Source organism: Notolabrus celidotus, chromosome 22, assembly GCF_009762535.1.
Source record: "Notolabrus celidotus isolate fNotCel1 chromosome 22, fNotCel1.pri, whole genome shotgun sequence".
In the NCBI taxonomy this organism is placed as follows: domain Eukaryota; kingdom Metazoa; phylum Chordata; class Actinopteri; order Labriformes; family Labridae; genus Notolabrus; species Notolabrus celidotus.
The window spans coordinates 12,586,746-12,612,850 of NC_048293.1; the positions used below are offsets into that span (position 1 = coordinate 12,586,746).

A 26,105-nucleotide genomic window follows, 5' to 3' on the forward strand; every position below is an offset into this window, starting at 1 on the left:
CCCCATCTGACTCGGTTTCAGATTCAGAGAATGAGCCATCCTCCTCTCCTGAGCCTTTGCCACAACCCTTTTGGGAAAATAGAACCGACATATTCAGGTTAACATGTTTATATGCTGTATTCACAGATTTAAAGGACTTTGGACAATGGAATAACTCACCCCTCTGCCGCCTGTGATGAAACAACACAAAGAAAAAAAAATCAAATTCAGAATCTTTCATAAAAAGACAATCTTACAGTAAAAAAACGTAGTGTAATTTCTACTTTATTAAGTATACTTTATTAAATAGTAAATAATGACTGTACAACTTATTTTTAAAGCTGTTATAACTTCTCCATATTTTCCTATATTCCTATCACTTCTGATGTTCATGTCCCTGAGTGTGTGGCTCTTTTTAAACTTCATATTTTGTCTGAAGTGCCAGATTTTCTGTTGTAGCAACAAAACATTGAGCTTCTGCTTTCTGTCACCATATGACTTCAGAAAAAGAGTGTGTGATATGTTTTGAGCCTGTTATTAGGAATTCTATTGGATTCATTTTAACTATCTGGTGCGAAAGCCTTTCAGATGTTTGATGTGGGATTTTGCTGTCATCACTGAAAAAAATCAACTAATCGTCATATACTCTGTATATTTTTTGGAATATTTGCATCATTATCACATTTATTCATCACCTCCACCAGCATCACCATGTTTACCTCTCCAACCTCCACCTCCACCTCCTTTCTTCCCTTTTCCCTTGCGCCCTTTTCGTTTACGTCTTCTCCCCTGGAAACAACCACATGAAAAATGATTAATAAAAACATAGCCATAGGCTGAAGATATGTAATAGTACAAGGATGTGTAAAAAGCTTACATTGGGTTTCCTTCCTCCACACTGTAAGAACGAAAAAGGTAAAAATAATCAACACTAAGAGCAGATTGACTTAATAGTATGAAGCACTCTTTAGGTAGCTGAAAGATGCCTTACTCCATCTGACTCAGTATCAGTTTCAGAGCTTGAGCCCTCCTCCTCTCCTGAGCCTCTTCCCTTTAATAAAAGAAAACAGCTTATTAAGACTTCATGTTTTCATGCAGTTTGATTCAAATCCAAAACACTTTAGACTATGTAATCACTCACCTCTTTGCTGCCTGTGGTAGAAGGAAACAAAGAAAAAGGGTGATAATTAACAGCAGGAAATTGATAAATGATCATAAAAATGACACAATCCTATCAAAATGCTGCATTGAAAAAAGTGTGAATATGAATGGAAAAAAAAAGACAAAACCTGCTGTGTGCAAAACATTCTGGAGAAATATTGGATTTGGTACTTGTTAATTATAACTTTCTATTTTCAATATTACTTTAACCACTTGTCTTCATGCCAGTCTTTTCTTTAGCACCTGTCCCACATATAGGGCAGTTGTATATGGCAACGGTGTAATAACCATCAAGTTATAGTTTGTAGCACAAACTGTTTGATAATGAAAAAGGTAGTAGTTTGGTAAGTGATTTTAGCAACATCTGTAGACTGTATCAAACATGGATGACATGACAGCTTTCAGATAGTGAAGCCAAAATATTTTGAGCTCCCCTGACTGACTGGCTGTATGATATGTCAGTAAGCCTATCTCCTTCATCTTAACAGATGGGACATGGCTCAAACTAGAAAATCAAATTTATTTCATGCACATTTTTTCAATTTCTGTCGTTACACTTTGTCCTACTTTGTGACTCAACGAGAGGGGTCCGGCTGTAGACCTCCACCGTCTGGACCGGAAATTATATAATTTGTCATAGGGATTATGCTTGGAGACAACGGTTGGTGGCTATTCTTTATTTTCCAAAACAGTGAAAAAATAAGTCTATATGCAGCGAACTTGCATTTAGTCATGTTTCACAGTTTCAATAATTTTTTGACTACAATAAAATCAGAAACTAAATGTGAGACCAGGATGACGTGTTTGTTGTTTTAAAAGTAGTTATACGAACGTTAGCGCTAGCTGTGCTAGCTATGTATGTTTCATGAAGGACAAGCCTTCTTTTCTGCAAGCGTACGTTTATTTAGCTTAACGTTCTGTAAATTGGTTTTGCAGGTCTGATAAGATATTTGTGGTCTAGAACATTTTTAAAGTTTTTAAAACGCTGAATAGTTTTACTGTCGGTCTCCCTGAAATTAGATGTTTTCGCTGATTGATGTGTTTTTGAGCATATTATTAGGACTTTTTTTTTGCATTCATTTTTACTATCTGGTGCAAAAGCCTTTCAGATGTTTGATGTGTGATTTTGCTGTCATTACTGAAAAAAATCAACTAATCATCATATACTCTTTATATTTTTTGAAATATTTGCATCATAATCACATTTAATCATCACCTCCACCAGCATCACCATGTTTACCTCTCCGACCTCCACATCCTCCTTGCCTCCCTTTTCCCTTGTGCCCTTTTCGTTTACGTCTTTTCCCCTGGAAACAACCACATGAAAAATGATTAATAAAAACATAGCCATAGGCTGAAGATATGTAATAGTACAAGGATGTGTAAAAAGCTTACAGTGGGTTTCCTTCCTCCACACTGTAAGAACGAAAAAGGTAAAAATAATCAACACTAAGAGCAGATTGACTTAATAGTATGAAGCACTATTTAGGTAGCTGAAAGATGCCTTACTCCATCTGACTCAGTATCAGTTTCAGAGTCTGAGTCCTCCCCCATCTCCGGGTCTTTTCCACAAGTCTTAATAAAAGAAAACAGCTCATTAAGACTTCATGTTTTCATGCTGTTCAACACATTTCAAAAAAACATAGACAATTTAGTCACTCACCTCTTTGCAGCCTGTGATAGAAGGAAACAATGAAAAAAGTGGAAATTAACAGCAGAAAAATTGTCAAATTATCATAAAAATCACACGATCCTATCAAAAATACTGAATTAAAAAAAGTGTCAATGTAAATGAAAAAACAAAAAACAAAACCTGCTGTGTGCAAACAATTCTAGAGAAATACTGAATAAGGTACTAATTAATTATGACTGTATATCTACTGGATTTCGATTTTCAACCAATTATTAACTTTGTGACTCATTAGATGTTTTACTTCTGTTGGATTTTTTATTTATTTTTTATTTTCTTTGTTGCAACTTTCCACATGTTAAAACCATACCCGGCCTCCCCTACTTCACATATTTCTTTCATATCTGCATCATAATCACTCTTATTCATCACCACCACCAGCATCACCGTGTTTACTTTTTTGTTCTCCTCCTCCTTTTTCTTCAGGCACAAGGTCTGTGGCCTCCTCTAAGCTCAGCCCATGGTCCATCTACGAGAACAGAGCAGCTTCATGGGTTAACAGTTTATATGTTGTTAATGTTTGATGCTTTATCACAAATTTAACTTATTGTCAAGTTTTGTAAAGTCAGGAATTCACTCACCGTTGAACAGCCTGTAATGAAAAGACAAAAAAGTGCAAATTAGTAGAAGCCAATGGAGAATAGTTTGTCAGACATTAAAACACAGCCTCAGTTGAAAAGCTGCATTTAAAGGGGAAAACACAAGCACAAATGCATGTTGATTTTTTTTAAGTTCAGGTACACAAAATCCTTCAAAGTTGTGTTTGCACAGATAATAATATGCACAACTCTAAATATCACATAGCAGTGGACAGCCCCCCTCAAATATTAAATAATGGTTGTGACCTTCAAATACTTCTGAAAGCCAAATTAAAGTTAATTTTTCACTTCAGAAGTCCAAAACATTTAACGATGAAATGATTATATGTTGAACTCCAAAGTATTTTGAGACATCCAACATATTTTATAAAGATTGACGATTTTTTTAAAGAAATGTTAAAAAAAAGTTTGGAATGTCGTAAAGTTCACATTGCAATAGCAATGCCAACCTAATCTAAACCCAGAATTCTGCAGCAGAAAATACACAAAAATGACAAAAGTAGATACTTACTCATTTTGACCTGTTATGATGTGCCGTAGAAAATCCTTTTCTGAATCAAAACAGAAGAATTAGTCTCTAAATTGTCACTTTTGGCGGTAACGACAAATGCCAAAACACCCACTACGTACCTGGTGCAGAAATCCAAACAAATGGTGCCTGGTGTTTGTGCTCACACTGTATTTATGGGGTGCCTTGGAGATCAAGAATGTAGATGTGTTATTGATACGGGCATGTGACGGTTTGATTGTTACAGGACAGGAAAGATTTGGGTGTGTCAGGAAAAGTGATTGGCAGCATCAAAAGTATGACCTTCATTGACTCTTCAGAATGTGGGTGTAACCAGGGCGTCAACAAACAAACTGGCACATCTTTTGTTTGTCTCAAAACTGGCAAAACCTCTGCTCAGAAAGATCTACTTTATGCATGACTATTGTTTGTGGTGTTTTAGATAGGAAAAATAAAATAAAATAATTCCTAGTATAACAAAGATTACAGTCTTAACCTGCTCTTTGTAATATGAATAGTATCTTTATTTATAAAGCACCTTTTAAAACGAGGGTCACAAGGTGCCACATTAAATGCATACAAGGAGTAAAATCCAAGCAGATAAAAGACAGTTGCCTAAAAATGTTAAAATTGCGAAAGAAATGTGCTTGCGGAAGGGAATAAGTTTCTTTCAGTTCCATAAAAGATCCAAAGGGGTTATAAATTTACTGGTCAACAATTGTTCTAAGTCTGATAATCCCTCAGTGAGTAAAGGCTTGTTGAGATTCAAATGGAGCAAAATCATGATAATAAAAAGGAGAATACAGAAAAGTTGTCTTCCACCTGATTTAATGGATAATAGTTAATAATAACTAATAACTATTTCTCACTGTGTGGGACTCCAGCTGTAGCCATTTGGGTGTATCATGGAGGACACTTGTTTGGGGAAACTGGTCTTGCTGGTAAATGAAGGCTCTGACATTTGTAGCCAAAATACTAATGTTGAAATATTGGGAAGGTAGGCCCCCCCAGTTTGTTGGATTTTTGTAAATGAGCCTTAGAGATTTGATGAATTTTATACCCCAAACAAATGGCAATATTATTGAATCAAGTTTTTCAAATAATGGCAGAGGAAGCTTTGCTGGAATATTTTAAAATTAATACATAACCCTTGGGTGCGACACAATTTTTAAAGCATTTATACGTCCTATGAGAAAGAGTGGCAAATAGTGTGAGAAGTGGAGGGAAGGATGATGAAGGGTCGGATAGAAAAATCAATAAATCATCCACATACAGAGACAACATTCAATGTTCCCACCTTCATGTCATAGCAGTAATAATATTAGTAGATGATAAAACAATGAAAATTGGAGCTAACTGATTTTAAAAGTAAAACCAGCACATGAGATTAGGTGTTATTAGGAAATAAGAAGGTCTTTAGTCCCTTTTTAAGTGATTCAGTGGTCTGTGGTGCTCTCAGATAGTAAGGGAGGGCATTCCACAGACGTGGAACAGCAGAATAAAAGGCTTGATCGCCCCACAGTGTGGAGTTTAGCCCTGGGGGAATGGAGGCGGTTGATGTTGGTGGAGCGGAGGTTTCTTGTTGTGGTCTGCCCATCTTGACAGGTAGGATCCGAACCACCTCAGGAAAGAAAGACCTATGTTGCTTTTCAAGTGTTTTAGGAGGATGTGGTGGTCATCCATGTTGAATGGTGCAGTTAGGTTGAGGAGGATGAGTAAAGATGGAGAGCCACTGTCAGCTGTCATCAACAGGTAATTTGTGACTCTGATCAGAGCAGTTTAAGTTCTGTAGGCAGATACAGGTTGCATTGGCAATGTAGTCAGTGTCTTCTTTTAGCCTTCGCTTTATAATGAGTCAAACTGCTGCATGCTGGATGTTTCTATTGAACTAAGACTACAAATGATTACAGGTGTTTTTTGCACATTAATTTATTTGTGTTTGAACGTGATGGACCTGTAAAATCTTGCTATACAGAATTGCTGCATATAACATTAATGTTGAAAAACGTATAACAAGAGGCATAATGTATAACTTGCTCATTATGTAACAGAGACATAAAATAAGAGCACTCAAAGTACAAGTATAATATGAGTTGCTAAGGTGATCTTGAATAAAAGCTAATCAGTGTGCTCCTTTTATGCTGCTTCACCATGGTGCTGTTAGTAAATAAATGATTGAGGTCATCAGTCTACTGTACTACTCTATTGTAGAAAGTGTACGAATGTTTTTGTTTATACACAATCACAAGCAGTTAAAACTGTAACAATGGTAAAACCACCCTGACTGATTATCTGACTCATCGACTATAAACCAATTAAATGTTCCTACACAGTCTGTAGTCTGACTATACACAGTAATTATGCGCTACATAATTTGAGGACACACCTGTCACTGTAAGCTCTCCATTCACAATCTTATCTGAAGTTCCCCTGAGGTGATCCAGGAAGTGTACAGGAGAAAAACAAACAGAGGGTCGTGATGACTGATATCTGAAGAGAATTTTGCAGCAGGTGCCAAAAATTATCCTGAAAGAAGATGGCTTTTTTTTTCTTCTTAACTCCAGAGGAAAATATTTTGCCCTCATTTTTCTCATGTCAAATATGAAGACCACATATTTTAGACACACTGTAAGAAAAAAAAAGTTAGTTCAACTTAAAATAATTTGTAACCTGGCTGCCTTAAAATGTTAAGTTCAGCAAGCCAAGAAATTTAAGTTGTTTCCACTTTTGTATTAGTTCCTTAAACTTAGTTTTATTAGTTGGGGTGACAAAGACAGTGCTGATGAATTAGTTCTATCAACTTCATACTTTAAGTTTAATCGGCAAGCCTTTTTAGTGAGACCAACAAGCAATTCTAAGTTTTCCAAACCTAAATCTTAGTAGAAACAACATGAAAAAACAAATTAGATCAACAATTTCCTGAAGGTATATTGAGTTGTAAAAACATGAACATGTAACTTGCCTGAACTAAGCATCTTGTTGGATCAATTTATAATTAATACTTCTGCAAACATGTCTAAAATGTGAGCTCAACAAAGTGTTTTGTTAAATCAACTTATCTTTTTAAGCCAGCCAGGTAACTTTTTTCCTGACTTGTTCATCTTACTTGTAACATTACGTTCATTAAAAAAACAAATACTTGTCATTTCTTAAAACAACCTAAGCCTGAAATACTACATAAAAATGATTTCTCAACATGGGACCACATTCAAAATACTTTATTCAATGTCAAAACTGGCAATAGCTTTTTTGTATGAATTTGACTTGGCATCAGAATAGATTAATATGGCAACTGCCATATGTTCAATATTGATCTAGAAGTAAACACTTAGCTTACAAAACTGTAAGCAGAATAACAGAAGAGTGCTCTCACTATATTAGAACTAAAACATAAAAACAGAAACTACGTAGTAAAAAAGTCTACAAATATCACACATTGAACATTTCTCTTTTGGTAAACACTTAACTTCTGCACTGCATGCAGAAAAGTATTAAAACATTGATCCAAACCGAGTGTCTCTTGTAGCACATGGCACTGTAAAGGTTGATCACTCCAGTGACTATAAAAGGTTTCCTGTGCATTTGCATCCTGATTAGTTGGACACTGTTTTACTTGATATTTCAAGTAAAACTGACATATAAGTTGAACTGACTTAAGAAAGTGAGCTGAGGTAACTAAAACCTAAAATCCCTTTTTACAGTGCACATGCAGAAGTGAAGCTTGGCGTGACCAGGCATGTGTGTCATGCAAAGAAACATCTTTTCTATTTCTTTCTGAACATGAATAGAACTAGGTTAGGTGTACTTGTATGCAAAACTCGTCAAGTCACATTCATTTACATGGAAACACTGCACTCTTACACTTAGAAAGGTGCGTCAAGTGTTTCAAAGCTGCAACCACCTATTTATGTTTGACAAGGATTGCAGATGTACATAAATTGTCAATATAAATCAGCCAAACCAATGTGATTATTATAACAACAAAATAACAAAATACCCCTGCAAACATACATGTTCTAAACTCCTGCCCTTCCCCTTCCCATGGGGCTTTGTCTGAAATATACAAAACACACAGGGTATTACATAAGAGTGCATTTCAAAGTGAGTCAGGCTATTAATCATGATTTAATAACATAAAAAGCTGTTAATGTTCAAACCAAATGTACTCACAAAGTGACATTTCCAATAAGCTATATTTTGTTTTTGAACACTGCTGCAGTTGGAAGGACAAAGAAAAAACCCCAATACACTTTAAGGAAAAATCAGCAAAGTGAATCTTGTCGAGGGCCTTTGCCTTTTTTATTTTAGTCTGCCTGATTTTTGGACATGAAGCTTCAGTCTCTTTTTTTCTCTGTACTGGAGTTGCCTGTAATTTTCTTCTCCACTGTGGGTCAGAGGCTACTGTTTAGAAGTTATCTGGCACTCCCTGGTGGTGTATGATGTGAACTCACAGTTTGTTTCGACTGGTGAGCCCAGCTTATAGAGGTTGGTAAATATAGGCCTACATTTAACATGTATCTGTCAATAAAGAAAAAAAAAACATTAATGTTGAGTTGAGTAGTTTAAGTTGAACTCTGTATTTTAGTTGCAGCCTCCTAACGGTTGACTGTAACAAGCGGAGTAAACACTTTAGAATGCTCAGCACTTTATGTGCCAGTGGTGGGGGCGGTCAATGGTAAAATGAAATGATAGGAAAAGGAATGCAAAGGTCTATACCAACGGTGTCAAACTCATTTCAGTTCAGGGCCCACGTACAGCCCAAGTTGATCTCAAGTGGGCCGGACAAGTAAAATTATAGCATAATAACCTATAAATAATGACAACCACATTTTTCCCTTTGTTTTAGTGCAAAAAGTACATTCTGAAAATGTTCACATTTAACAAACTTTTTTTTTTACAGAAGCAGCATTTGTATTTTTCACCATGAGTCTCATAGTGCGGCCAAGTATCATATTCTTTAAGCACTGAAACCTGCTGCCGACACACCAAACACACAGGTTTCCCCTTCAGCTGATACAGTGTGTTATGTTTACAGCTAAATAGATTATAATAATGAAGAAGGTAAACTTGACTATTATGAACCCCCAAGCTCCAGCAAGAACAGTTTGCTTGCTGGACAGTGTTGTGTGCAGGGTTGTAGTGCTAGTGTTAGTATTGACGGACGGACCTATTAGGCACGTGCATGTATGGCAGTGGTGTCCAAACTTTTTTCAAAGAGGGCCACATTTGATGTTGTCAGAATACCTTAGAGCCAGTGGCTCCTACCGAGACTTAGGAATCATAAAAGTTATAGATGAAATCTCTATTAAATAACAATTATTTTACATTTGTTCTCAATAAATCAGTAACTAGGTAGTCCTCAGTTCTCCACAAGCCACGTATACATTAGCAAACTTTATCTTTTTCTGGAGGAAAATGGTCGGACAATGTGGGAAAAATATTGTATCATTATTTTTCTATGGCAGGATCACGATCTGGATTTCATCACACTTCTTTTTCATGTTGTTTTTAAGACTTGTCTGACCAGCAGACAACATTTTAAGAACTAAATAATTATTTTCCTGCGTTCTGAACAATTTTTATGCACCAAAGTTTGCCTTTTCTGCACAATTTCATAATTTTGATTTTGTCTTGTGTCTTCTTTTGTTTCTTCTGAACTTTTAGTGTTCATCAGGAACATTTTCACATCATGATAAAATCATTAATTTGAAGTCAACTTTAACAGTTCTTGTGTTTCTTCTTTATTGCCATCTTGCAGAATTCCCAGAGCTTTGGCTTTATACAAGTAGTCCATGTGAAGCTTTTTGAGACGTTTCTGGATTGACTTTAGTTTTGTGTGTGCGCTTGAAAGAAACTGCAAATGTACAAATGATTCAGAATGTGATTAATTTATAATGCTATTAATTAATGCTATAAATAACACACTTTAAGATGGAAGCTAGGGCCATAAATCAATGGACCTTGGGCCGCAATTGGACCCCGGGGCGTACTTTGGACACCCCTGATGTATGGTAAGCACCGGCATGATATGTGGTTCCTTTTGAAAAATCTGGATCAACCGCTCCTGCTGCGACAAGTTTTGGATCATGAAGTACTCTAAAAAGTCTTCATGAATTTCATCCAGATTCTGCAAACTGCAAATATTATTTTTCCTCACTTTGACAAAAAAGTCCCAGAGCATTGTTCAGGTGTGCTCCATCAGCACTATGATTATATGTGACCCCCAGAGGAAAAAATTTCAAATAGAAGTTACTTTTAGTGAAAAAATGCAATTAATGTCTTCTTTGTAATTTTTTTCACTTTGCAAAGTCATCTCGCGGGCCAAATATGAACCTGGCGGGTATGGTTTGGCCTGCAGGCTTTATGTTTGACACCCCTGGTCTATACCATATGAGCAAAAATATGGATACACAGAATTTGTCTTTTTGCTTAACTTGAAACTGCATGCAATTGTGGCATACTATATGTTTTACTTACACGTTTAATGTTTTTTTAGTGTGGATAAAATTAGATTACCTAAATCTCTATGTCTTCAATACCCATCAAAATTTGAAGCATTTTGAAGTTAGTCTATCACACTTGTTATTCAGTAAGTGTTGAATATTACATTTACTACGAAATTATAGCTTGGACCTATTTTCTTTTTTTAAAACATCCAACCATGTCTCTTTCCTTTCTATTTGGGATTAATTAAGTGTCTCTTTTTGTCTTTCTCTGAATACTTTTTTGGACCATTCCACAGGAGCTGGACTTGGTCTGTAAAATGGCCAAAGCTGCTTGAGCCTTCTAATTCAATATTGCAGATAAGATTTGAATAACCGCCCAAAAGATGCACAGAGCAGATGACCTGAATTTCTCCCAGAGGCTCAACACAAGGTGGAGCTGCACACCAAACAGGTCAGCATCTCTCTGCGTCAATTTGTTTCTTTTGTCCGTCTTGTCAGGCCTGATTGTTAGCTGTTGTCGTGGCAGAATCATCACATTAAAACATGCTTGAATAGTTCTTTGTGAGACATCCAATACATCTTCTCTGTCTCTTCTTCTTCCTTCAGGGTTTCGGCAGTTGGCCAATGTGCATGCCAAAGACTCACCTGTTGCTCTCTCACAAGGCTGAAAAGAAGGGCGTGCTCACAGGGTTCATCCTACCAATCAGGGACAGTGAGCTAGTGTCGGGGCTGGCTTTCTGTTCCCACTGGTTGGCACTGTATGTTCTTTTGTGCCGACCTAACCTTACCTTTTCTTTCAACGCCATCTCATGTGACGTCTATTTTCACTGCTGTTCACAAACATAAATCATCTAATTCCATGGTGGTGTTCACAACCTGAATTTCTTCATTCATCTTTGTACTGTTAACAAATTTCCATCCTTTTTTAACACTTTTTCTGATACTTTAAATATTTCAAACTCATTTCCCCAATCAATGCCTTTGAACTATGAAATTGCATTTTCCACGACTAAAAATAATATATTTTAACCCATAATAAAATTGTTAAGGCATATAAGCCCCTAACATTAATCATCTAGAGATTCTTGAGTCTTAATTCTTATTGGTCAAAACCCCTTGACAAAGCTTTTTAATTCTGAACACCAAGAGTGATACCAAGGACAAGCAGATCACACACATCATATAGAATCAACCCATGGACATTATTATAAATGATACATCCCCCTTACTAAGTGGGGCAAGTTCTGTCCATCTATCATCCATTATTTGTACTTCATATTCTTGAAGGGTTGTTGGGGCTGGAGTAAATCCAAGCTATTATCAAGTGAAAAACGGGGTAAACCCTGGACAGGTTGCAAGGCTACCTGGTTGCAATAGGTCAGAGACCCAGAACTTCAGAATCCTCAGGGCGACATCCTCAGGGCGACATCCTCAGGGCGACATCCTCAGGGCGACATCCTCAGGGCGACATCCTCAGGGCGACATCCTCAGGGCTTTGTTTTACTGACCATCAGGCTGAGTGTATTCACCTTGTGAATATGGTTGAAGCTGAGAAGAATCCCTGTTCTGGTCTGTAACTTTAAGTTTCTTTTTATTTCTCATACTTCCCCCAAAAAATCTTTGATCAAATATAAAGATATCCATAAAGATTTAAAGAATTCATTCTCTTACATAGCGTGACCCGTTAGGCCAGTGAGACCTTTTGTACCTACCCCCAGCCCTAAATACCCATACCCATTTATAATAGTATAATAATACAGGTTTTCATATAGCACTTATCAAAACAGATGTTAAAAAGTGATTTAGACCATAAAAACCCAACAAAAATTAACAAATCAAAACATATGTATATGTAGTGTCTTGTTCTCACCAACACATTGTGTGTATCTATATTTGATTAACTGCAATAACCTTATAACAGTCTTTGTTGGGGTTACCTTTTCCTTATCATTTTACAATATCAGTGTGAAGTTGAGTTTTCTAAGGGAGCCAAATGAACTTTACTTAGAGTGTTTAATCTTATTAAAGCTCCTGTGAGTAGTTTGTTTTTGGTTTTATAAAACAGACTGAAATAAATAGTGATGCCTTTGTATCTGAGACAATCAGTATAAACATAATTATTTCTATATTGTTAGTTTTTGAAAAGGCTGCTGTGTGGTCGGTGACGAAGTGCTTCTTTTTTACATGACAAAGATCCTTGATATGTTTGACAGTTAGTAGAAAACAGGGTGAGTTGTTTTTGTCAGAAATCACAGCTTAAAGTGTTTGTAGAATCAGCAAAAGGATTAGAGCAGGAGTCAGCAACCTGCGGCTCTGTCATCCTTATTCTGCGACTCCCTGTGGCTTTGAAAAATAAATGATGAGTAATCAATTCAAGTGTATCTTATTTTTGTTCGTTAGTTATTTTTAATTGTAATTCTAAATTTGAAGATTATTGTGAACTTGTAGCATTAAAATAAAAAGCAGCTTTATTTGTTTAATTTTTTGTTGCTCAAAATATAAATCACAATCTTTGAAATTCCTGCTGGCGGGTCTCACACATCGGCACTTATACTTTGCAAATATGTATTTTATACTGTTCAGTGAAATAGTGCGCTTTAAAAAATAAAAAATTCAATTTCACGCTCTGGTACACTAAGGATGATGGCACACAGCATTTTTAGTTATGCTGATGGATAATTTAAGTTTGGCTTTCTATGACATAAACCTTCCCAGAGTGTTTTTTTCCCCAGAGTTTAAAATGTTCAAAATGTTTTCTTTGCATACATAAGTAACATTTTAGTTTCCCTGTAGCACTTCATTGATTTCATAAGCAACACACTATAGTTTTTTATACATAGCATAAAGGTAGAAAAACAATATATGCGCTGTGATCTTCTATTTACCACAGGGAGCGCCACAATCAACAAAAACCCAAAGGTCCTCACAGGAGCTTTAGGTATTGGATAAATTGACTGTTCATGTAAAAGATTAGAAATAGAACCCAGTGGAATATATCAAGAGAAACACTTTATTGGCAGTTTATTATAACTTTAAATCTTCTTTACCAAATCATAATTTCATCATAACTTGTGTCAGAATCTAATAAAATGACCTCAGACTTGTTAAAGTTGTTCATCTGCTGTACATTAATGTATTTGCCACTGAAGTCATGTCGATGCGAATACACAATAAACAAATCGTTCTTTTTTCTGAATTCATTTAAAAGAGATGAATTTATTCTTTTTCATTTTGCATACTGGTGATTCAATTACATCCTCCATGTCCATGCCCACCACCACCACCGCCTCCTTTCCTTTGTTCCCCATCTCTTCCTTTTCCACGTTTCCCTTGTCTCTTCCCCTGGAAAACAACCACATAGAAAACAATTGACACACTTGAAAAATAAAAAGGAGCCATAGTTTTAACTTTAAGTGGATGCAAAAATCTTACCTTGCCGCACTTTCCTCCTTCCTGTAAGAGAAAATGGGAAATGAGCAATTAAGCACTGTGAAGTTTCTGAAACAGTTTGAAGCAATCTTTAGGTAACTGAAAGAGGTCTTACCCCATCTGAATCAGATCCAGATCCAGAGCCTGATTCCTCCTTTCCTGAGCCTTTTCCAAATTAAGAGATTATCATAAAAAGACACAAGCTTATTGAAAATTCTGCAAAATTAAAATTGCCTATCGTAATATTCTGAAGGAATTATGTCATTAAGAAGTGAATTATGTCTGTATATCTTTGTTTTAAAAGCAACTATAACATCCATATCTCCTTATTTTTCAATATTCCTTTCACTACTGGTGTTCATGTCACTGAATATTTGTTTATTTTCTTAAACTTCATATTTTGTCTGAAGGTTCATATTTTCCGTTGTAGCTCCAAAACACTTGGCCTCTGCGTTCTTACACCAAAATGATTTCAGAGAAATGTTTGAAGGTGTCGACTGAGGTGTTTTGAGCCTGATATTTGGACTTTCATTGCATTCATTTGAACACTGTAGTGCAGAGGCCTTTAAAATGTTTGCTGGGTGATTTTGCTGTAATGGCTGATTTTTTTTAAATTATCTTCATAAACTACACTCTATATATTTTTGTAATATCTGCATCATAATAACACTTATTTATCACTACCACAGGCATGTATACCTTTCCGCTCACCTCGTCCTTTCTCACATCGTTCTTTACTTCCACTCCTTCCTTTATTTTTCTTCCCCTGGAAACAACCACATGAAGAATGATCAGTACATGAATAAAAACAGAGCCATAGGCTGAAGAGATTTAATTGCAAAAGGATGTGTACAAAACTACCGTATGAAACCAAAAAATAAAAAGTCAACACCCAAGGTATATGAATAAGTCAGTCTAAAACACTCTTTAGGTAGCTGAAAGATGTCTTACTCCGTCTGAGTCATTTTCATATCCAGAGCCTCTGTCCTTCTCCTCCTTGTCCTTCTTTTTATCCTCCTATGAGAGGGGAGCAGCTTCATGGGTTAACATGTTTTTATGCTATTTATGTTTTATGCTGTATCACAAATTTAACTTATTGTCAAGTCAGGAAAGCACTCACCTTTTGACAGCCTGTGATCAAAAGACAAAAAAGGGCAAATTAGTAGAAGCCAATGGACAGTTTGTTAGACATTAAAACACAGCCTCAGTTAAAAAGCTGCATTTAAAGGAGAAAACATCAGCACAAGTGCATGATTATCTTTCAAGTTCAGGGAAACCAAATCCTTCAAAGTTGCGTTTCCACAGATAATAACATGCACAACTTTAAATATCCTTTAGCAGTGCACAATCCCACTCATATATTAAATAATGGTTGTGACCTTCAAATGCCTCTGTCAGCAAAACGAAAGCTGATTTTTCACCTCAGAGGTCTTAAACCGTGTCCAAAACACTTAACCATAAAATGATTATATGTTGAACTCGCAATGATTCAATATGGAGACATTTGACATATTTTATAAAGATTGACAAATTTTCAGAAAATGTTGTAAAAATGTTTGGAATAAAGTACAGTGAAAATTGCAATAGTAATGCCAACCCAAGGTAAGCATTAGATTTTTTTTCCAGAATTCTGTAGCAGAAAATAAACAAAATAAGCAAAAATGATAAAAGTAGATACTTACTCATTTTGACCTGTTATGATGTGCCGTAGAAAATCCTTTTCTGAATCAAAACAGAATAATTAGTCTTTAAATTCACTTTTGGCGGTAACAACAAATGCCAAAACACCCACTACGTACCTGGTGCAGAAATCCAACAAATGGTGCCTGGTGTTTGTGCTCACACTGTATTTATGGGGTGCCTTGGAGATCAAGAATGTAGACGTGTTATTGATAAGTACATGCTTCAAGCTTAGAAATGTGACGGTTTGATATAGTTGCATGACGGGAAAGATTTGGGTGTGTCCAGGATACCAGTGATAGTGCTTTTTTCATGAAAGTGATTGACACCATCAGAAGTATGGCCTTCACTGACTCTTCAGAATGAGGGTGTAACAAGGGCGGCAACAAAGAAACTGGCACAGCTTTTGTTCGTCTTAGAACTGGCAAAGAAAAAACCGTCTGCTCAGAAAAATCTCCTTCATGCATGACTATTGTTTGTGGTGTTTTGGATAGGAAACATAATTCATAATGTAACAAAGAATACAGACTTGACCTGCTGTTTTAATAATAACTTTATTTATAAAGCACTTTTTAAAACAAGGATTTACAGGGTGCCAGTTCAAAAGATACAAGCAGTAAAACAAGCAGATAAGACAGTTACATAAAAATGATCAAGTGACCACAAAAAAGGTAAAGATAGATAAATAAAATGCCACTAAAGATAAGAGAAGACCAGATGATGAAAAAATAACAATGATTTAAAGAAAAAACTTGAGTCATAAGCCACTCCAGGTTTTTTGCATCTTCTTTATCATAGATGAATATTGATGCCAAACCAGGACCAAAGAGATTGATGTCATTCTCTGGTTTGGAGGAAGTTATTATTATAACTTCTGTCTTAGATTCATTTAGATATAAAGTCATTTAGGCTTAGACAGTTTTTAGACATCCAGCATTTGAAGTCAGCCAAGCAAGACAATATGGAAGACATATCATGCTGTGTGTGTGTTTTGCATAGTACATGTAATGTAACAAAGAGTACAGACTACACTTGCTCTTTTTGTCCTGAGATAACCTTTTTATGACTTATCTTCTGTAAAGCACAGTATACTTACATTTTTAATATCAAGTGTTAAACAAATAAAACTGAGTAGAAATTATTTGGGTTCTCTTTGTTATAAGTTAATAATATAGAAGATGCCGGAAAATATCTAGTTCAAGCAGCCACATTGGAGATGTTTTAAAATTAAAAGGAATACATTATATTTGACAAAGTCTTTATTTTGAAACACACATCTAGTGTAAGAAATGAGGCAGATACAGCTTCACAGCAGTGTAGTCAGTGTCTTCTTTTTGGCCTTCGCCTTATAACTAGTCATACTGCTACATGCTGGATGTTTCTATTGAACTGAGACTACAAATGATTATGGGAGTGTTTGCACCTTAATTAACCAGAGGCAGGGTTTGTTTGTGTACGAACATGTTTGACCTGTAAAATCTTGCTCTACAGAATTGCTGCCTATAACATTAACATTGAAAAACATATAACAAGTAACTTATACTATAACTTGCTCTTTATGCAGCAGAGCAACTGTAGCATAAAATGAGTGCTCTCAAAGTACGAGTATTATATGAGTTGCTAAGGTGAAAGTATGTTGAATATAAGGTAATCGGTGTGCATTTATGCTGCTTCACCATGATGCTGTGAGTAAATGAATGATTGTCATCAGTTCACTGGTGTACAATGTTTTTGTTTATACACAGTCACAAGCAGTTAAAACTGTAACAATAGTAAAAAACAACAACACCCTGACTGATTATCTGACTCATTGACTATAATCGATTAAAATGTTCTTACACAGTCTGTAGTCTGACTATACACAGTAATTACATACATAATTTGAGGACACACCTGTTAATGCAAGATGTCCATTCACAATGTTATCTGAAGCTTCAGCTGAGGTGATCCAAGAAGTGTACTACAGGAGAAAAACATACAGAGGTGTGTGGTGGCCGATGTGTGAAGATCATTTTGCAGCAGATGCCCAAATTAATTTAACCTGAAATGAGAGGGATATGTTTTGTTCTCTATCATTTACCAGGCATGTGTATCAAGCCAATAAACATCTCATACCATTTATTCTGAACATGAACAGACATAGGTTTAGCTGTACTTGTATGCAAACAACCTCATCTACAATACATGTCAAGTCACATTCATTTGCATGGGAACACTGCGCTCTTACGCTGAGAAAGGTTCTGCGAGTGATTTAAAGCTGCAGGTGGTTTTTACAACATTTGCAGATGTACATAAACTTTCAGTATAAATCCATACAGCCAAACCAATGTGATTATCATAACAACAAAATAACAAAATACCCTGCAAACATACATGTTCTAAACTCCTGCCCTCCCCCTTCCCAAGGGATTTTGTCTGAAATATACAAAACACACAGGGTATTACATAAGAGCGCATTTCAAAGTGAGTCAGGCTATTTATTATGATTTAATAACATAAAAAGCTGTTAATCTTTAAACCAAATGTACCTACAAAGTGACATTTCCAATAAGCTATATTTTGTTTTTGAACACTGCTGCAGTTGGAAGGACAAAGAAAAAAGGCCAATACACTTTAAGGAAAAATCAGCAAAGTGAATCTTGTCGAGGACCTTTGACTTCTTTATTTTAGTCTGTCTGCCCAGCTCTTTATGTGCCATTGGTGGGGGCTGTCAACAGTAAGATGAAATAGTAGTAAAAGGAAAGCTAGGGTCTATGATACAAGCAAAAATATTGATACACAGAATTTGTCTTTTTGCTTAACTTGAAACTTCATGCAATTGTTACCTGCATTTCTTTGAACGTAATTGTCTATGAAATCTCTACATCTTCAATACCAGTAAACATTTGAATCATTTTGAAGTTAGTCTACCAAACCTGTTTTTCAGTAAGTGTTGAATATTACATTTACTTCAGAAAATATAGCTTGGACACATTTTTTTTCATTTCCAAACATGTTTCTTTCCTGCACTGCTCACACTGGGCTGAGGGTGGAGCTGGTGCAGTGGCCCCAAGGCCCTCAGCAACTTCAAGGTATGGTTGAGAGGTAAAGACCAACACTTTACTGTTTTTGTTTAAGAATTTTCTTTGAACTTCAAATTGAAGTTGGGGAGTAAAAATGTCAGCCACACCAAAGGTATGCCTTCATCATACACTTACATTAAGCTCTCAGTGTCTTTGTCTAACTCCTCTCTAATTCAATATTGCAGATAAGATTTGAATAACCGCCCAAAAGATGTACAGAGCAGATGACCTGAACTTCTCCCAGAGGCTCAACACAAGGTGGAGCTGCACACCAAACAGGTCAGCATCTCTCTGCGTCAATTTGTTTCTTTTGTCCGTCTTGTCAGGCCTGATTGTTAGCTATTGTCGTGGCAGAATCATCACATTAAAACATGCTTGAATAGTTCTTTGTGAGACATCCAATACATCTTCTCTGTCTCTTCTTCTTCCCTCAGGGTTTCGGCAGTTGGCCAATGTGCATGCCAAAGACTCACCTGTTGCTCTCTCACAAGGCTGAAAAGAAGGGCTTGCCGACCTAACCTTACCTTTTCTTTCAACACCATCTCATGTGACGTCTATTTTCACTGCTGTTCACAAACATAAATCATCTAATTCCATGGTGGTGTTCACAACCTGAATTTCTTCATTCATCTTTGTACTGTAGAGTAGTACATGCTATTAAAACATCAGTGCATGTCTAAAATTTTTAAAATTCAACTCTCTTAATCTTAATATTCGATTCACTGCAGTAACCTATATCAAGTGGAAAAACGGGGGAAACCCTGGACAGGTTGCAAGGCTTATTACCAAATAAAATATCCTAAAATTTCTGCACAAAAAAGTTTTGCAAACATTAGGTCAGAGACCCAGAACTTCCGAATCCTCAGGGCGACATCCTCAGGGCTTTGTTTTACTGACCATCAGGCTGAGTGTATTCACTTGGTGAATATGGTTGAAGCTGAGAAGAATCCCTGTTCTGGTCTGTAACTTTAAGTTTCTTTTTATTTCTCATACTTCCCCCAAAAAATCTTTGATCAAATATAAAGATATCCATAAAGATTTAAAGAATTCATTCTCTTACATAGCGTGACCCGTTAGGTCAGTGAGACCTTTTGTACCTACCCCCAGCCCTAAATACCCATACCCATTTATAATAGTATAATAATACAGGTTTTCATATAGCACTTATCAAAACAGATGTTAAAAAGTGATTTAGACCATAAAAACCCAACAAAAATTAACAAGTCAAAACATATGTATATGTAGTGTCTTGTTCTCACCAACACATATTGTGTGTATCTATATTTGATTAACTGCAATAACCTTATAACAGTCTTTGTTGGGGTTACCTTTTCCTTATCATTTTACAATATCAGTGTGTGAAGTTGAGTTTTCTAAGGGAGCCAAATGAACTTTACTTAGAGTGTTTAATCTTATTAAAGCTCCTGTGAATAGTTTGTTTTTGGTTTTATAAAACAGACTGAAATAAATAGTGATGGCTTTGTATCTGAGACAATCAGTATAAACATAATTATTTCTATATTGTTAGTTTTTGAAAAGGCTGCTGTGTGGTCGGTGACGAAGTGCTTCTTTTTTTACATTTCCCATGACAAAGATCCTTGATCTGTTTGACAGTTAGTAGAAAATAGGATGAGTTGTTTTTGTCAGAAATCATAGCTTAAAGTGTCCACAGGGGGCGCCAAAGTCAACAAAAACCAAAAGGTCTTCACAGGAGCATTAAGTATCTGATAAATTGGTTGTTTTTGTCAAAGGTTAAAAATATGACCCAGTGGAATATATCAAGATAATTATTTGGCAGTTTATTATGCCTTTAAATCTTCTATTCCAAATCATTACTTCATCATATTTTTTTAAGAGTTCTTTACCTCATGATTAAGTCACTAACAGGTTTTAATGAACTTCATATTATACTTACTGTACGTATAGTGACACACTTTCTGTTGTAGTCACATGATTTCAAGTTTCTGATATCTGTCATCTTATGATTTCAGAATAGTAGTGGTGTGGAGCAGATTGCTTTGCACTGCATACTTTTATTCTATATTTCAACCATTTGAATGTTCTTATTTTATTTCATGGATACCAGGCAGCATTCGTGTCAGAATCTAATTCAAAGACCTCAGACTTGTTGAAGTTGTTCATCTGCAGTACATATATGTATTTGCCACTGAAGTCATGTTGATGTGAATACACAAAAAACCAGGCGGTATTTTTTCTGGATTCTTTAAAATAGATAGATTTATTCTTTTTCATTTCATATACTGGTGATTCAATGACACTCGCAATCTCATCATTCACAGCATTTTCTTTTCTTCCCTATCTTTTTAAAATTTTCCTCCACACCTCTTTCATTGCCTCCCCTGGAAAACAACCACAAAGAACACAGTTGACACACATGAAAAATGAAAGAGGAGCCATAGTTTTAATTTAAAGTGAATGTAAAAAGCTTATTGTCCTGCGCCTTTCTCCTTCCTGGAGGAGGAAATGAACAATAAACATTTAAGTGCTGCAATGTTACTGAAACAGTTTGAAGCCATCTTTAAGTAGCTGAAATAGGTCTAACCTCATCTGACTCAGTTTCAGATTTGGAGCCCCAGCTGGAGCCAGAGCCAGAGCCTGGTAAAGGTAAAAGTATGTTGAATATAAGGTAATCAGTGTGCATTTATGCTGCTTCACCATGATGCTGTGAGTAAATGAATGATTGTCATAAGTTCACTGGTGTACAATGTTTTTGTTTACACACAGTCACAAGCAGTTAAAACTGTAACAATAGTAAAAAACAACAACACCCTGCTTGATTATCTGACTCATTGACTATAATCGATTTAAATGTTTTTACAGTCTGTAGTCTGATGACACATAGTAATTACATACATAATTTGAGGACACACCTGTTAATGCAAGATGTCCATTCACAATGTTATTTGTAGCTTCAGCTGAGGTGATCCAAGAAGTGTACTACAGGAGAAAAACAACATAGGTTTAGCCGTACTTGTATGCAAACAACCTCATCTACAATACATGTCAAGTCACATTCATTTGCATGGGAACACTGCACTCTTACACCGAGAAAGGTTCTGCAATTGATTTAAAGCTGCAGGTGTTTGTTAAACAAACTATTTATGTTTGACAAGGATTGCAGATGTACATAAATTGGGGAAATGAAAATTCATACAGCCATATTTTACTACAAAATACAAAATAATTGTATGCGCACACTTCTGTGTGGCAAGGTAAGTACTTTAGATGACAAGCTCCATCCAATCGTGTCCTCTTGTTTTGAATAAACTTCATCAGTCCAAAAACTTGCATTGGATTTCACAATCTGTTTCTTCAATACAAAAAAATAGAAGACAAACAAACAAACCATCCGTCCTTTCATCACGGTCAAAAACCTTTTTCTTCTGTGCGCAACACATGTTGAAATAAGTGTTGTTATTAAAATTTGCTCTGGGAGCTCACTCTGAGCAGTGCCCACAGCACCTCCCAGTGACAACACACAATCCCAACATTGGCTCCAACAATAATAATTTACACCTGAAACCATACATTTGCTTAACTCCTTCCCCTTCACCATGGGGCTTTGAAAACACACAGGACATCACTTAAGAGTGCCTTTGAAAAGTGAATCAGGCTTTAAATCATGATCTAATAAGACAAAAGCAGTTCATCTTCAAACAAAATGAACCCACAAAATTACATTTCTTTCAACAGGCCTTTGTTCGTTTTTGAACACTGCTGCAGAATGACTTTCAGTACACCTTCAAGACGAATCAGCAAAATTGATGTTGTCGAGTGCCTGTGTCATTTTTAAATAAGTTGTCTTGAGTTTTGGACACAAAGGCTTCATTCTCTTTATGTCTCTGTTTTAGAGTTGCCTGTGTTCCTAACCCTCTCCATCGTGGGTCATAATGTTTAGAATTTATCCAGCGCCCCCTGGTGGCCATACGTGAAAGCGCAGTTTGTCTCTGCTGCTAGCTTGATGACGGTGAGTCCACCTTATGTGGAATTTAGTACACATATACATCTAAGTAAATATCTTTCTAAAATGAAACAATAACATTTAAACATTCAAATTATGAATTCAAGTGACCATGGGCATCATTTTTTGTTAATACTGTATTCTGAAGCAGCTTAACTGTTGACTGCAGGTTAAATTACCAATTAAGCAATTAATTGGGTAAGGTTAATGAATAAAATGACCAACAAACAAACTTTACAAATAAGAATTAAAAAGTAAAACTTTGACTTGTATGGTGGTAAAATCAAAACAGTTATATTAATTGTATATCTGTGATGTAAATAAGCCAAGAATTAGTTCGTAGTAAGTGACTGAGTTAGTCAGTGCAAAGTCGAAAGGTGGTTGAAGTATTTTGAGCATGCTAACCATGATGCATATAAGGGAACTGTAGCCTTATTATCAGGTCCAGAAACAACCTTAGTATTGACAGCTCCCAAAAGACTGGCTCTTTAGCTCATTGTTATATTTATTTATTTTTTTAGGAGTCAACCAGGGGTAACTCGTTTTTTATCAAGGAATGAATCACCGGTAACAGTTATAAGATAAGATCTGAATCAGAATAATTCAAACTTACACATCCCACCAATATATATATACTTAATTGGTGGGAATTATTCTGAAATATTGTTTATAATTTCATTTGGCATTGTAAACATACAGTGAGATCACTATTTTGAATGTTCCCTCACCTAAAAAAACTTCGTGTCACTATAAAAACCACAAAGGCTACAGATAACTTCCATGTAAAATTTTCCACACAAAAACATTTTAACAATACAGAAGTAGTGTAAAAGCAATTTGAGTGGTCAGAAAGACTAGAAAAGCGATATATAAGTACAAGTCCATTTTTTTACAGGAAAAAAATATAGAAATAATAAATAAGAATAAATCTATATAAAAAATATAAATACAACTAGAATAGATATCAGGACATTATAAAAATGTGTGCAAAATTGTACTACCCCACCTGGTGTTTCTACACCTGAACTACTTTACAAACAGGAGCTCAGCTCCTTGACTTGGATCCACATCAAATCAATGTAAACAATAACAAAATGTAAACAATAAGTGTGAACAAAAGACTCATGGTGCACGCAGGTGACACGTGAAGGCAGCGTGGGCAATCTGCATATAAAAACGGCTCCCAGATAAACAGCTCGCAACTGCGAAATGGTTCTCATCATTCACTTAAAGACCGACTCATTCGCGAACGTCACATCTCTCGTAGGTTTTAATTTTTAAAATCAATATCAGCAGTTAATGACTTCTGATATTACAATTTGAACTTACAGTGAGTTGACATTGCCTTGTTCGCAGTTTCATACAAGTAGGTTCCTTCAGTTTCACCTAAAGCTCATAAACCTGATCACAAGGTTAAAAAATCAGCGGCTTGTTTTATCAGTTAGTGCAATGTTTAACAGTATTAACATGTTAGGGGCCCATAACATCATACAAACATTTCCTCAAGTCATTTCAGACTTTATTTCTAAATAACTCAAATAGTTACTGGTAGGCTCCAACATTTGGTAAAGAGCTTTTGCTCTTTAGCAAAATTGATCCATGTAGAATGTAAGCTATGTGGCGTTGGGAGGCAAAAACAATGTAGCTCAGAGTGGTAACTTTCAAAGATGGGATTGTTCCCATAATGCCCTGGAGATTGCAGAGCTCTGACTTGGAGTCTCAAGTGACTGACTTCACCTCTTCTGTTCTCCTAGAGACGTCTGTGACATTTGTCTTCTGGGCTGCATGTTTGCTGCATGTCATTAGCTTTCAGACATGGCTCGGGCAAAGGCAGTATGCCATGCGTGAAGAGTTGTGGGAAATGCAGCAGGCAATCCCCCCCAGTCTGTAGGGAGCTTCTTTAGTACTCTAAACATGTAGTGTGCAGCTTGTAGGGGCCGCAGCTGTTGAAACCACAGGGAGAACAAACAACACATGCATCTCATTTATGATGTCTGTATTTCCATAGACACACACACTGGGAAAAATGCCCCTCCAAATACAAGAAAAATAAAACATATTTTAAGGTTCTTTTACCTTGAAATAGGCAAAAAAAAATCTGCCAACAGAACAAGTGAAAATTGCTTGGTAGGATTCCTTAAAATAAGAGGTAATATTTAGAAAACTGTGATCTTAAAATTAGCAGGGAGAACTTCTTTTAAGCAATATTTTACCAGTATTTTAAAGCTCAGTGTCTCAGAATAAGACAGGAATGATAACAACTAGTATTTTTTCACTTCAAAAAAAGATTTTTGTACTAATAAATTTCATGACATCTTCTTCATTTGAGATATATTCACCTTAATTTGAGTCTTATTATAGCGGCACTTCTCTAGGTTTAAGATCATCTTGTTCTTGAAATAAGATTACAAAGTTTAAAATGAGCATTTTGAGATATAATGTCTTCTCATAGTTAGCTGGATATACTAATATTCAGTCAGGTTGTTTTTTTATGATAAGCCAGCTATGCTCAAAAGTAGGTGTTTCATTGTGTGCATGTAGTTTGAGGATGTATATTTTTCTCTGATTTAGAAGAAACAGTGTCTGAAAACTGTAACCCACCCTTAAAAAAACAACCTTTCTTTCTTTCTTTCTTTCTTTTATCAATGGAGCTGTTTTCTGATAGATTCTCCAATAAAATGCATTTACTTAAATCAAGTAAAGGGTTTGTCTTAAATCAAGATTATCCATCTTCTACAAATCAAACCTCAGCTTGAAAAATGTATGAAATGTAAAATAAACCTTGTTTCTTCTAAATTACAACTCAAAACAAGATCATTTCAAGATTGTTTGACTTAACAAGATATTTAAGATCAATTGTCTTAAAAAAAAGTCCCTCCATCTTGCTCAAATGTTACTTGTTAAGTAAATGTATCATAAATCAAGTGGGATAAGACATTTTAACTAAAAATGAAACAATTTCACTTTTTTGAGTTTTTGCAGTGTAATCATCAATTCTTCTTTCAGCCCACACCAGAAAATGTAAGGACAAGACAAAATAATTCTTAAAGTGCTCACTCACAGAAGTACACTTCATATATTTCAAACAAAAAATCTCATCAGTAGATGGACTTCTCTACATCTCTACCAAATGCACACACACACACACACACACACACACACACACACACACACACACACACACACACACACACACACACACACACACCCTTCATATTCCAAAAATGATCTGCACAGATACAGACACATGAGCAACATTAAATGTTTACATAGAGAAGATAGTGATCCATAAAGTATTTAACATGAAAGTATTTAAATTATTTACTGTTGCTAACAAGTACATGATGAGTAATATACAAAAACACTGAACTCTTTTTTCCACACTGAAGAGCGAACAGTTCAAACTAACCTAAACATTATGTCTTCCCAGAGAGGGTGACGGGATTTAACCATCAAGCTTTGAGTGGAGGATAAGTGGGGAAAGAGCAAGTGCTTTAAAGAGGGCGAGAGGGAGTGAGAGAGCATATGTTCAGGAGGGTGGGAGGGTTTGAGAGAGAGAGAGGGGGGGA

The 26,105-nt window shown here is 35.8% G+C and overlaps 1 protein-coding gene and 1 long non-coding RNA gene across 3 annotated transcripts; one reads left to right on the top strand and one right to left on the bottom strand.

Moving 5' to 3' along the window:
• Nucleotides 1-8,366: 8,366 nt before the first annotated feature.
• Nucleotides 8,367-11,345, top strand: LOC117805826. The gene is made up of 3 exons (XR_004629530.1): nt 8,367-8,422; nt 10,680-10,834; nt 10,990-11,345. It is a non-coding gene; the product is annotated as an uncharacterized LOC117805826 (long non-coding RNA).
• Nucleotides 11,346-13,404: 2,059 nt separating this feature from the next.
• On the bottom strand, nt 13,405-21,486 carry LOC117805825 (oleosin-B3-like). Of its 2 annotated transcripts, XM_034674395.1 has the most exons (9): nt 21,446-21,486; nt 15,612-15,673; nt 15,495-15,534; nt 14,933-14,943; nt 14,764-14,829; nt 14,512-14,578; nt 13,928-13,977; nt 13,816-13,836; nt 13,405-13,725 (listed from the first exon to the last, which is right to left on the bottom strand). In XM_034674395.1, exons 3-9 carry the CDS (start codon nt 15,496-15,498, stop codon nt 13,630-13,632), a joined length of 315 nt encoding a protein of 104 aa, XP_034530286.1. In that variant the 5' UTR covers nt 15,499-15,534; nt 15,612-15,673; nt 21,446-21,486; the 3' UTR covers nt 13,405-13,629. The 2 variants fall into 2 exon arrangements, with proteins under 2 accessions (XP_034530286.1, XP_034530287.1); XM_034674396.1 differs by lacking the exon at nt 21,446-21,486 and having other exon boundaries at nt 14,524-14,578; nt 15,612-15,715.
• Between the last annotated feature and the right edge of the window lie 4,619 nt (nt 21,487-26,105).

Bases quoted from the DNA above. Each gene is read 5' to 3' on its own strand.
- LOC117805825 (XM_034674395.1), bottom strand. The intron at 13,978-14,511 runs GTATACATGCCT...AATTTGGAAAAG, and splicing joins AGGACGAGGTGAGCGGAAAG to GCTCAGGAAAGGAGGAATCA. The intron at 13,726-13,815 runs GTAAGATTTTTG...GTTGTTTTCCAG, and splicing joins AAGGAGGAAAGTGCGGCAAG to GGGAAGAGACAAGGGAAACG.